The 13,438-nt window shown below is 32.6% G+C and overlaps 1 protein-coding gene across 1 annotated transcript; it reads right to left on the bottom strand.

Annotated features, from left to right (window-relative positions):
* Nucleotides 1-686: 686 nt before the first annotated feature.
* On the bottom strand, nt 687-7,844 carry LOC140767328 (uncharacterized). Its single transcript, XM_073107189.1, has 6 exons — nt 7,715-7,844; nt 7,554-7,594; nt 5,422-5,585; nt 2,006-2,105; nt 1,741-1,913; nt 687-1,481 (listed from the first exon to the last, which is right to left on the bottom strand). Exons 1-6 carry the CDS (start codon nt 7,753-7,755, stop codon nt 978-980), a joined length of 1,023 nt encoding a protein of 340 aa, XP_072963290.1. The 5' UTR covers nt 7,756-7,844; the 3' UTR covers nt 687-977.
* Between the last annotated feature and the right edge of the window lie 5,594 nt (nt 7,845-13,438).

Below are 13,438 nucleotides of genomic sequence, written 5' to 3'. Positions count from 1 at the left end.
TCAGAATCCAAAGAACAAAATATGCCATCTAAAGGAGAAAAATGGTACCTACCAAATCACAAAAAATGCATATCTGATGCAGCAACAAAACAGTGAATTTACCAAACAAATCAAAATGCTCGACATCAAATATGATATCAACCAAGACAATGTGTCCTATGCCAACGAAAGTTCAAAAGGTAGCAGCATCACTTCAACCATATTTGTCATGCCTCCTTCAATTACGAAATAATAGAAGGAAGCTCTGCTGTTTAATAACCTTAAATTTCAAGAACAAAGGTCTAACAACACAGACAACAGCTCGATCATAATAATGTAGCCTCACTGAGCCTGATTCTTAAAGCCTAGAACACAATGAACCAACTTCACTACTACAACCCTCAAAGTTTCCATTCGTACATTAATGCCAGCGAGCTCAGTATGCTAAGTGTGAAGCTGCAAATTTCTTTTCCGTTTTGTGAAGAACAAAAGCAACTGTCCTTATAGAAACAACCCAAAGAAAAGCCTACATGTCAAGCAACAATAGGAACAAGGACCACACTACAGTTGAAATCAGAGATAGTAAATCTATCTCAGAATGGAACTAAAAGAAACGGAAAAGATCTGTCTACTACTGTAGCCAAACTGAAAGCTAGTAAGTCTGAACTTACAATTAAGAATTTTAAAGGACAAGCTATACATTACTATAAATGAAAGGGTAATGCTGCTTCCATAGAACAGGCTGTTTATGTCTACAAATCAAGCTAAAAAGGTTGTTTAGAATCCAAAGTTCACAGTGAAAATAGTATCACATATAGCATCTATCTAAGTCAACTAAATTTTACAGCTCAAATAGCAATCTAAAGAACAAACCCACCAGCCTGAGCTGCTCCTAACCTGCGACAAGAATATCTATTGTCCTTGAGCCAAAGAGAACCTTGAACTAGCGCAATCTGATATGAGTTTATCTAGAAAACATCAGTAGCTGAAGTGCTTTTCTATCTTCCATAAGGGTGATAGCGACCAGCACCACCACCATAGCCTCCCCTAGCACCATAGAGTCCACCTGAGCCATAACCTGCACCTGGAGCAGAATCATAACTACTTCCATAGCTAGAACCACCATAATCCCCAGCTTCACGCCCATAGCCACCTAAGCCACCACCATAACTCCCACCAAACCCTCCACCATATGAACCAAGGCGACTAGAATAACCAAATGAAGATTCTCCACGATAACCTCCTAGGCCACCACCATACCCACCATAACCACCACCATATTCACCAGCAACTCCCCCATAACCACTGAAACTCCCAGGCCTAGGACCAAGACCTCCAGGTGACCTATAGGATGAAGGGCCAAAACCGCCACTGCCATAACCACTATAAGAGCTGCCAAATCCATCAAAACCATCAGCATAAGGACGGCTCCTAATTTCACTATCGAAAGAATGAGGAGGTGGGTTAGAGGGTTTCTTTGGTTCAGCCTTCTTGATCTCCACCTACAGCAAAGCAAGAAATAAATCTATATCCTGTTATACAACAATCCACAAAACCGAAACTACAACATCTGAAGACCTGCAATAAGTTTTAACTACGAGAAAGTAAAGCTAATGATGCAAACTGTCTGTCCCCAAAAGATTCACGTCTCCACTGCATAATATATTTATCAAGCATGGATCTCTGGACAGAATATATGATTGTGCATGACCACATGCATATGTGCTTCAGACTCTTGATGGAAGAGTGTACTAAACTCACCTGAGAACCAGCTAGATCAATCATATTGCCCTTTTTGGCTAACAAATCATCTACAGTTTTTTCAGAGTCAAAGACAACAAAACCAAAGCCTCGAGAGCGGCTGGTTGCATGGTCACGTATAATTTCATGGTCCACTACCTTCCCAAACTTGGAGAAGAAGTCCTTTAGTTCATCTGTTCAGTTTCATTTCCAAAATAAAATTCATCAGAAACTTATAAATTTAGTAATCACACCTGATGGTCAAGTATAATGAAAGCAAACAAACCTTCTGTCAGAGTCGTTGGAATCCCACCAACAAATATTTTCTTGGTCTTAAAATCTTTGAGAGGAGCAGCACCTTTTGGAATAGTTCTTTTTATTTCAACCTGCATATTTCTAAACCATTAGAAGATTTACATAATGCAGAAGAACTGCTGCTAATTTGCCAGGATCAGAGAAAGGCACAAAGAATAGAAAGTTGAAGTGACTTTGAACACCAAGTTGTCAAGTAGTCTACCACAAGACGCCATTAGGAAAATGTGGCATCACTAGTTAAACAATAAACAGGTCTTCAAAATAACAATAGCTGAAGATTTTAGGACTTAACATAACACTCTGTAGACAGATTACAGACCTTAAAATTCAAAAATAAAATAAAGTTGAATTTTAATTTCACACCAAGCATTATTGATTAATTTTCACTGATTCTAAATCAAAGCCAGATTTTTCTTAAAATGTTCAATAACACCCTACAATTAGTTTGGATAACTTACATTTTATCCCTGATTAACTTATGGACACATCGGAAATTACCAAAGTAACCCTGGTTTTACTTGAACGGGACATAGTAAGTATGAACCTAACTTAAACACCAAATCCAATTCATCTAAGACTCAAACAATAGTCCAAAGAAAAACAATGAATAATTTGTCAAACTTAGTGAGAAAAATGGCATGATTCTTGGATTACAACCATTTACATTAAAAATAAACAGAATATCCCTTTTTACTGCATTACTGTTTGACTTAATTATGTCAAATACTTGGTTGACCAAAGGTGTATTTTGACCATTTTTAGACACATAAAGGGCTCAATTCAATTACGGTGCAAAATGAAAATTTCCAGCTAAACTTAAAAACAAAGCCATCACAAAATTAAGCTCATGCCAACAATATGAGTTTATCACGTTAATCAACATAGAGTTCCAGAAAAACAACACCGCAGAGAAATATATGTTCACTTCTAAATTCAATGCACCATAATTAAGGCACCTTAGTTACCACAGTAAGAGAACTTAAAAATGATAGACATCCAAACACAAGCCAATCGTCATCTGTAGTTCAGACATGTGACAACTCTAGTATCAAGAGATCCTAAACAATTTCAGCAGTAGCAATCAGATTTCTCCCTCAAGGTTGATACAGAATGTATCATGAGATCTAGGTTGCCTGAACAAATCCTACTCTACCCTAAATTTTGAAGGGGAAAAGACATATAAAGAGGGGATAGAAAAGCATAACAGGTCAGATAAATAAAAATATGCCTAAATACGGCATATTGGCTTTCTGTTGTAAGATCTCCAGATACAGGAGTAAAGGGTTGGAAATTGTTACAAACCCATTAAAAAATTGAGGGTGGGCAATTATAACTGTCAGATCCGAATGCAGCAAAATAATCGATGTAACTTGTTAGTTGTTACCACCTGGCTTAGACTATTCCATGCAAATTATGCCCCCAATAAGTAAATTTAGTTTCATATCAATAAGCAAGGTAAAGTAGGAAATTGCACCCATTGCACGACCATTCAAGAACCCAACATATGCATTGACACTCATTCTCGGATAATGCCAGGTATAAAGCTGCATATCTATCAGCATTCTAATGGAGTATAGCTATGGAAGGGGACAAAAAAATTTCCTGTAGTGTCTCATGTGGATTGCACACAAGCCTGTAGAGAATTATCATATAGGTGTAAGCTGCATAAATACCCCAGTTGATAAAATGCTAGAGATAATCGTTTGGAATTTCCTTCCTTCAGTCCTTTAACATTTCTTAAAAAGAAAAATATGAAAAGCTCCTTCAGCTACACTGAACACAAGGATAGTCTGATATGCTTATTACAAATTTCATTACACATAAGACAGTGAAGAATTTAATAGAATCTAATAAGGAACAGAACTTTGTAAAATTCTGAAACCAAGAACCAATAGATCCAACTGTAGCTACTTTATTATTTAATACTTATTTACTTCTCTTTTGCTGTAATTGCCCCTCAAAACTAGGGATCAGTAGGTGACAGCAATGAGTGTCGAGATCTATAGTAACTTGGTGACAAATCAGAGTTATTAAGATAAGATCTTTCATGCTTGAGTACTTTGGCCAGGGCTTTAACGTTGATGCTAAAGGTGATATCCCTCTGATGGACAACAAAAGTCTAGTAGACTTTATATGGTTTTAGACTTAGGATTATTAGTTATATTTTTATTTTATTTTCTCTGAAATTACTGTAGCGTTGGAACTGTAGCAGTGAATTGTGTCAAAATTTATTATTATTTTGAAGGAAACCTAAATAGTCTAGATAGAGTTTGTTTAAATTATCTAAAGGGTCCTACTGGATTTAAAGTTTGTTTTAGATCAGGGGGTTCCTATAAAGGGTTATTGGAGGATCATACGTGTAATAAATGATGGATTTATAAAAAGAAGGTTCTTTCGCAGGGCATGCCATGTTCTCTCTCTCTCTCTCTCTTCCTTCTTATCTATTATCTCTGTAAAATATTACTCTCGTTCTTTCATCTTCTACCTTTTCTTGTCTCTTCATCCATCTCTTTTAGAAGGTTACCATCAAATCAAATGGCCCTAATTTGTCCCACATCACCCTCACTTTTCATCGATGTTGTCCTCGGCGTCAATGATCAATGGCATTATTGGATTAAGTAGAAGGAAAGGGAAGGGATAAGCCACAATAATTTCTATCTTGCTCCAAAAGAAAAGAAAGAAATAGGTGATCAATGAATAACAAAGAGGAAGTGAGGTCTGCAGCTTCAAGTGAGATTCCAACACTGGTTCTTTCCAAAAGGATTTGCTTTGTACCACATCATTCTCATTTTTCATTGATGCCACTCTCGGCGTCGATGATCGATGGCATTATTGGATTAGGTAGAAGGAAAGGGAAGGGATGAGCCACAATATTTTCTATCCTGCTCCAAAAGAAAAAAAGAAATAGGTGATCAATGAATAACAAAGAGGAAGTGAGGACTGCAGATTCAAGTGAGATTCCTACGCTGGTTCTTTCCAAAAGGATTTGCTTCTATCAATGGGATGGCAAGTAATTCTGGGATGGAGGAAAAACTACCATGGAATGTCACTTCTTAAGAGGGTAAGTGTGGAAGATGGAACCTATAGAAGGGTGACAAGACTAAATTCTGACACAAATCCTCACAGGTGGATTAATGTATGTTGAACCTCATTGATTGGGAAGATAATACACAACTAAGATAGTTTAGGGTTTTAAGATATGCATTGCTATATTTCAGAAAGTGTGAAAGTGCGGCTGTATTTGTCCGTTTTTAAGAAATAATATTAAGAGCAGCACAATATCTAACATAGCTTAGCAGAAGAAGCATGTACAAAATGATAAAAAGAAGCGAAAGGTAACCATAAAGAACTTTATCAACAACTTCCAGCCAATGAGATAAAACTTACCTGTTTTCCATTGATGACATGGTTGTCCTCGATGACTCTGTCCACCACAGAAGGATCTGCATAAGTGATAAACCCGAAACCTCTAGGTTTTTGGGTGTACCGATCTTTCATTATGACAGCATCAATAATCTCACCATACTTTCCAAAATGTTCTTTGAATGTTGCTGAATTGTGATAATAAGGAGGAAAGATTTTCAGTAACTGTCAAATTGTGCAAATTACATACTAAACCATGTCTGTCAAACAAAGTGACACAGGAAATTGAACAAAATTGACATACATTAAAAGGTATTAATGAGAAAAATAGAAGATCCTATAGAGGGAAAAGGACACTTAAAATTCAAAAGAATCTGATAAAATCAACTAGTTAGAACATATCATAAAATAAATGATTATGTCCAAAAATCCCAAAAGATGTATGATTAACGTATTAGTGATCATATATCAGAAAGATCTTATTCCAAGAAAAAAGAGTAATTGTAAATAAAATTATATGAGGACTAGTTTGCTGATACTATGGTCATAAGTAGGGATTAAATGAGCCAATCACAAGCAAGCCAGCTTGAATTGCATCTCTTTATTTAACATATATCTGAATCAACAAATACATGTCTACAAGTATGGACAGATAGAAGAGGCATCCTCTGTTTAAGAACTTTAGACATGAAGAACAAATTTAGAACTTCCTATTTTAAATTGTCTAGCAGGCTCAGATTCTAAAGAACAGTGAGTCATAGGTAAAACATTTTGCACTTTCAACAAGTTATTTTGTGACAAATTCTAAAACGCTACTTTTGCATCCACCGAGGACAAGACTCAGATTCTAAAGAGTGATGAGCATTGTTAGAAAAGCAGCCGCATAGGAAGACTACCATGAATATGCATAATGTGGTCCTTAAATGCTGTCCAACTGCATATAGGCCATATGCGGCAGCATATTGGCTGCATACTAACCATCAACAATCAGATTTTTGTCGTATATGCATATGCGCCATCATATGCATATGAAAGCAATATATCTTATAATAAAGAAATATCTATAGCACTTCATAATAACTTTTATTGATTAATCTTATTGGTTCAACTTATCGATCATGCTTTATAACATTTATTGGGTAATTTTATGACTAGGAACATCCTTATGAAGATGATTCTCCATATATTAATTTGCAACTTTATCTATTTATTAGCTTTTAATGCTAAAATACACAATTTAAAAGCTAAAATACACAATACACTGTAGATAATCTATATATATAAATTTTAACATTTGTATTGTTAGACCACATATAAGCCTGCATACCACACATGATGCGGTCACATTGGCAGTGTCATAGCCGGAACAATTTGCACTTTCAACAAGTTTTGTTTAGTGGCGAACTCCAAAATGCTACTTTTGCATCCACTAAGGGTGAGACTCAGACTCTAAAGAGCATTGTCATAGCTAGAACAATTTGCACTTTCAACAAGTTTGTTTTGTGGCAAACACCAAAATGTTACTTTTGCATCAACTATGAGGATGAGACTAACATTAGTAACATCAGAATCATTAGAGTAGATTACAAATTGTGTACTTCGAAAAAGAAGGAATTTAAGTGGTTATTTAGATACTATGACAACCAATTGCATGGGAAGCAAAGTTACATAAATATAAATTCGACATCTAATAATGCAAAATACATAAGAAGACTCAGAATCAAACTACCAACACAATATCAGAGACAAGTGAATTACAAATCAGGTTTGTTAAAAAAAGAAAAAGAAAAATAAGGACTACATTTTAGATGAAACTTTATAAAACTCAAAACAAAAAACACTTACAAAACAAATAATTCAAGAACCCAAAGGCACTAAAAATGTGGCCACTAGAAAAGGCCCCATACGGCACGACAGAAGCATATAACTCCTACATATTAAAAAAGCTAGAAAGAAAAAATCATGATAAAGGGCAAGAGATAAAGAACATCAAACTTCCACCAAAAACATGAATAAAAGGAAAGAAAATCTTGATGCAGAAAATGATTAAAAGACCGAATGCTTAAGAAAGTACGAATAAATACTACATGACGACACAAGAAGAAACGAAAAGTTAGATTTCTTCAACAAAGTAGCATAGAAAGATAGGAACTTACTCATGCTTGTGTCCTTCGCAAGTCCCCCAATAAAGATCTTCCTACAAACCAAACAACGATATTAGAGGAAAAACCGCATCACGAGACCCTCGAAGGCCACCAAACGAGAGGAAAGAACACGAGGAACTCCACGAAACGAGAGAGATCGAGAAAGGACTCACGCTGGGCTAGCACCATCCTGTTCCTTGAGCTTTGCAGCCATGACCTCGGAGCCTGAAGCTAGGGTTAGGGTTTCGCAGCTGGAGAGAGCGAGAACGAAGGGGCGATTGGCAAAGCGAGACAACAGCTTGCGATATATTTAATATTTTTATCGCTCTCTTGAAGCTCCCACGACCCACGTGGATTTCCCAAAGGAGGAGACGATACGAACCGTCGATTTAGAAAGAAACGGACGCGATTTGAGATCTGCACGTGCCGGATTATGATGTAGGTGGCCCGACCGACTTGGGCCGGGTTGTTGGGAAAATAATTATGCCCGATCCGAAAACTCACCAAATATTGGACCAAATGATTATTATTATTCTTATTATTATTATTATTATTATTATTATTATATTTTTTATTTTTAGGGACAAATATGGCTAGAAAAAAGTTCTTAGATTTTAGTAACAACAAGATTGACTTTTATTAAATGGATTCCTTTTTTATATTAGATACACACTTTTTATAATAAAATATATATAATTTATATAAGAGATGTGCTCAATATCTCATTTTTGCTATTATATAAATTAAAAGTTTTTTTCACAAATGTCTCAAAAAATCTAGCTAACTTCATTAATGAAATTTAAAAATTAGTGCAATATTTATTGATGGCAAATTTATGAACAAAAATACTTCCATTAGTAATAACATGTAAAATTGCCGGTCATTTGTTCTTACCATGTCATATTTCTTTGCATGTGATTTCTTAATTATTTTGGCATTCATGTTGCATTCATTACGCTTACTTATCACTTATTCTGAAAACATTTGGTTTACAAAAATATTATATCTTATATGACTACTGCTTACGATGAAATTGATTTACTCACATTATCATCTGAATTCAATTTGGTTTTATTATTATAATTCCAATGTCAAATTAACTCTACATTTGCTTCACCTATGTTTTACTTAGTATCTAATTGTGAATATTATTGTATGTGTTCAATACTAATTAGAAATTTATTTTGAATCATTTATGAGGTTTAGGAAATGTGTTTGTTTGTTATGGAAGTGTTAGAAGAGAGTTTTAAAATTCTTTGTATAATATGACAATTTCATGCACAAAATGTATTCAAAATTATATGTACATCCTTAGAAACCTTGTATATAATCAAGGCATGTAATATTTAATTGATTAGCAAAAAAATTAGGTTGAATTCACATGTCTGAAATTATTATAGTAATTTGTAAATAGTATTGAATGACCGCATATAGTTTCTAGTCAATGCATTATACATTGGAGAGATTCAAACTTAGAACAAACATAATCTGTTCGACAAAACATGACAAGCTAACATAGATTTGAGTTGGTTAAAAGATGAATATGAGCTTTTCATTAGTTGTGATATCTTCTTATAATAAAATAAAATTTTTAGGGTTTTTCTAAACATCTCTCATATCTAAGAATCCCTAGAAGCTACCAAAACGTGGAGAGGAGATTTTCTTTTACATACTGAGGTCTTTCCACCATTAATGCATTGAAGAAAATAAAAGACTAAGACTTTTTGGGAGCCACCGGGAGAGGAAAAGAGAGAATATTTCTCACCACCATTAAAGGAAAGCTCTTACTATTAAGAGAGCCCAAAAATCTCAAAGAGAAGAAAGTAGAAGATATGAGAGATTTACCACCATATGCTAATGTATTAGCCATTGGAGCTTGAAAATGATTAATCTTAAGGAGCTAAACAGTATTCTTACCACCCCCTGAGATGAGTTGAAAAAAAGACCTACAGATAGATTTGCAAATTAAATTGAAATTATAGATAAGATCGATTGATTTATTAGCAAGAGAGTTTGGGTGAGTGTCTGAAATATGCTTACAATTAACCATGTATGATCGATATATTGTGTGTGATTGATGTGACTGAGAATTATAAGTAACTTAATTCGACTATATTTCATTAGCAATTTGTATAATTACATTATTTTTTTCCTCTTATGTGGTAGAGGGGTTTCTATATAAATCTTGTTATTTGCAATTGTGATTTTTTACATATTTTTGTAGCTTTAACTTTATATACTCTCTAAACATTATTTATAGGATGCTACCGAAAAAGAAAAAAAATAACTAAAATAAATGACAAACTTAGAAGAATTTTATTTTCCACTTCTATATATAAGGGATAAAATCAATAACATATTAACTCGAAACATTAAAATACTTCTAAAATTCTCAAATTGCCACTTGTCTTTCTCTCCTACTAGAACCTATTTCCTCATGGCTAAGACCAACAAAAAGGAGAGAGGGCAAAAATTGAGCTCTCTATAGAAGGAAAGAGCTCATTCATCCCACAAAAGTTTGATAATGAGGTGCGAACAAATCTAAAGAGGAGAGAGTAAGAGTGAAGTAAAAGAAGAGAGACAAACTTAATGAACTACGACCTAGTTGAGAGTAGAATCTCTTATATTTTCTTGGCCAAAATGATTATAGAAGATTATGAGGAGAAAAAAGGAGAGAGATAGTAGAGTGTCAATGACAGTACTCAGGAAGCTCGCTTAGAAAATGAGGAAGACGAAACAAAATCCTAAGATAGTTAGGACTAACATTAACTCATTCTTTTGTAAGCGATAAATTTATATGACATTCAACTTTGTATGTAAAGTTATGTAAGTCTTCTTCAAATACAAGTATAATAATAGTAGAAGATATAGATAATGAAATTATATGAAGATAGTAAAGCTTAGTTTGTTGACTCTCTAAGATAGTCAATTACTTGTTGTTTTCATAGAGGAGTCTTTTACTTTTAATAAAATAAAAAATAACTATTCATACACTAAATGACCTACATTATAAATTTACAAAACTATTAAAAATATAGACTATATTTAAAACATAGTGGGTTGTTCATAAAAAGATGTAAACTATACATCAATCTACACACAAAATAGAAGGTTATGAGACATGTCCATAATTATTAGCATAAGGTAGCATATCTTATAACAAATTAAGTGACCATAGAAATTTCACACAATTTCATGGCATATAGTTGTCTAGTAAATTATATACATATATTATACTAGCTTTTGCAAGTTTTAAGGATATCCCTTAGTCAATTATGACTATTACAAACTAAGAAGACATTTAACGATACACACAAGGTTAAGTGAATTGGAAGTCAAAAGAAACTATTCACAATCCTCGAACCCTACTATTATGATATATTTTAGCTCACAAGCTGAAGTATCTAATAAGCAAACCTATTAATGTCTCTTAATATCAACTTAGTCATAATTAAGTTTAGGTCTTCGGATATTTAAGACACTTTAGTTTGGGTTGAATTTGCATGGGCAATGACAAATCGCTGACCTCTTGTGGCTTATCAATATTTTGATTCAACCAATTTCATAATACATCTACTATTGATGATTATAAATGTTATATTAAAAAAATCGTTGCTTTTACATGTAATAGATGTTTTAGCTTTAATTTCACTTAAAATGTGAAACAAAATGAAAATATATTTGATTAGATTTTTCATAATACTTTAAATAAACCAATAATAAATAGAATATATAAAATCTACAAATATGCACAATAATTGAATGAGAATTATAATAGAGAAATAAACACACTATCATATGACAAAATTTATGTAGTTTTCCAAAGTTGGACTACATCAATAGCTATACTAGAAAAAAGAACTACTACTAATTGAAAAAAAATTATAAAATATAATTTTTGAGATTACCTTTTGATAATACAATAATGTTAAGAAATTCTTTACCATAGAAGAGACGATGCCACTATTTGTACTTTAATGGTTAAGCAAAAAGATCATGCTGAAAAACTTAAAATACCATTAGCCTTTTTCGAACCGAAGAAACTCAAACCTTATTGATTTAAAGATATTTTAAAAGTATATTTCACATAAATGTCATTTTAATTCAGCTTTCGTGTATGTTATAAAATTAAAATTTGTATTGGTTTTACATGTAGCTATCCCATAAGGGTGATCTTATCATTCATTTTGAATATATATTATTGCTATTTATATAATTAAATTTGGCTAATTATTTAATATGACATGTTTTATTCATGAAATTATTATGACTTATTTGGACTATAAAAATCAAGTAGATATTAATCAATATGACCTAAAATAGTAAGTTTCCAAAACAAAATCTTTTTGATAATATTCAAATTTTTAGGTTTTTTAATTTTTTTTAAAAGAAAAATAAGAACTCAAGAGGGAAACAAGTCTTAAAAGGAATGAAACCAACAAAACAATACAAACTCGACCATGGCAATACAATCAGCAAAATATATCAAATAAAATCTAATGAAAATTCAAGAAATCAAAATCAATGACCAAAATATGAAAATAATAAAATCCGCCCAAAAACTCATATCTAGGTTTTAAATAATTTTCATCAAATGCCTCCTAGTCTTACTTATCATCTATGGATCACTTGCATCGATCACCTAACTGATGTGCACATATATTATTATTTTTCACTAGTATTGTTCATATCTTTAGAATCTACCTATTGTATCTATCTTTTGTGGTCTTATTAACATGCTCATGGTTAGTTCCGTTTTTTCGTCAACTTTCCTTACATCTCTGTTCGATTTACTTCCTAATAAAGAATCACACTTACCATGCATGTAGTTGCAGTCAAATTCTAAGAATGTATAACAAGTATTTATGAGAATAGTGACCTCTAATACCGAATCTATGATATATATAATTAGAAACTTTTCTATGATATATATAATTAGAAACTTTTCTAACTTAATCATTCCTACTTATAACGTCTATATTATGACCACTCTATAATAACATAAATATAAATATAGAATATATATCACTTTATTTTCTCGAAGTCAATGGAGGATTTAAGAAGATGTGTCTAATATAGCCAAATTTCTTCTTGTTGCTCGTCTTAACATTTTAAGGAATTGATTTAGTTTAATCAAGCTATCCTAAAATTTATTAGGAGTAGAGTTCGTCTTACAAATTTCTTTAGGATTTTTTATTTTTCCAACAAAGTTCTCTTTTGAACTTGTAGTTCATGAACTTTCACCTTTAGAAATTAAATTTTATCCAAAAGTGATGAATTTTTATAAAAGAGAACGAGAAAGTGGGATATAATTTTTTTATACTTTTATGTGGAGTTCTTTTTTCTTGTCTTTGATTTTCTCAAGCTCTTCTTCAAGATTTTAAATTTGGTTCATGAGGTATGTTTATTCATTATTATCACTTTAAGTTTTAGCGTCATCTTTACCGAAGAGCATACTATATGTTATCTGAATATTTGTCCCAATATTCTCATCATCATTAATGTTATATCTTTTTCTATATAAAATAATCTTACAAGATATATTATTAGATAATCAGATTATTTTTTGTTAGAGTCATCTAAGTCCTCCCAAGTCGCTTTCATGACTTTTTTTGGTTATTTTTCTAATTTGGACATTCATGAGAGAAGTGTCCATAACCTTGACACTCATAGTAGTTTACTTCTTCATTTAGAGATTTGTCTTCAGATTTTCAAAATTTAGAAGTTGGCTCATGCATCAGGAGTATAATATTCTTCATTTATAAACTTTTCTATTGTCTTTCTTGAGAGATGAGAATAATATTTCGGGTGGAGCAATTGAGTGGACGATTTGTATTGAAATGAATTATAGATTTTAGATGGGACTAAGTAAGGCAGACGATTAAATAGACGATTAG

Source organism: Typha angustifolia, chromosome 9 (genome assembly GCF_048772165.1).
Source record: "Typha angustifolia cultivar Huaian chromosome 9, ASM4877216v1, whole genome shotgun sequence".
NCBI classification, from domain to species: Eukaryota; Viridiplantae; Streptophyta; class Magnoliopsida; order Poales; family Typhaceae; genus Typha; species Typha angustifolia.
This window is presented reverse-complemented; position numbering and strand designations above follow the sequence as displayed.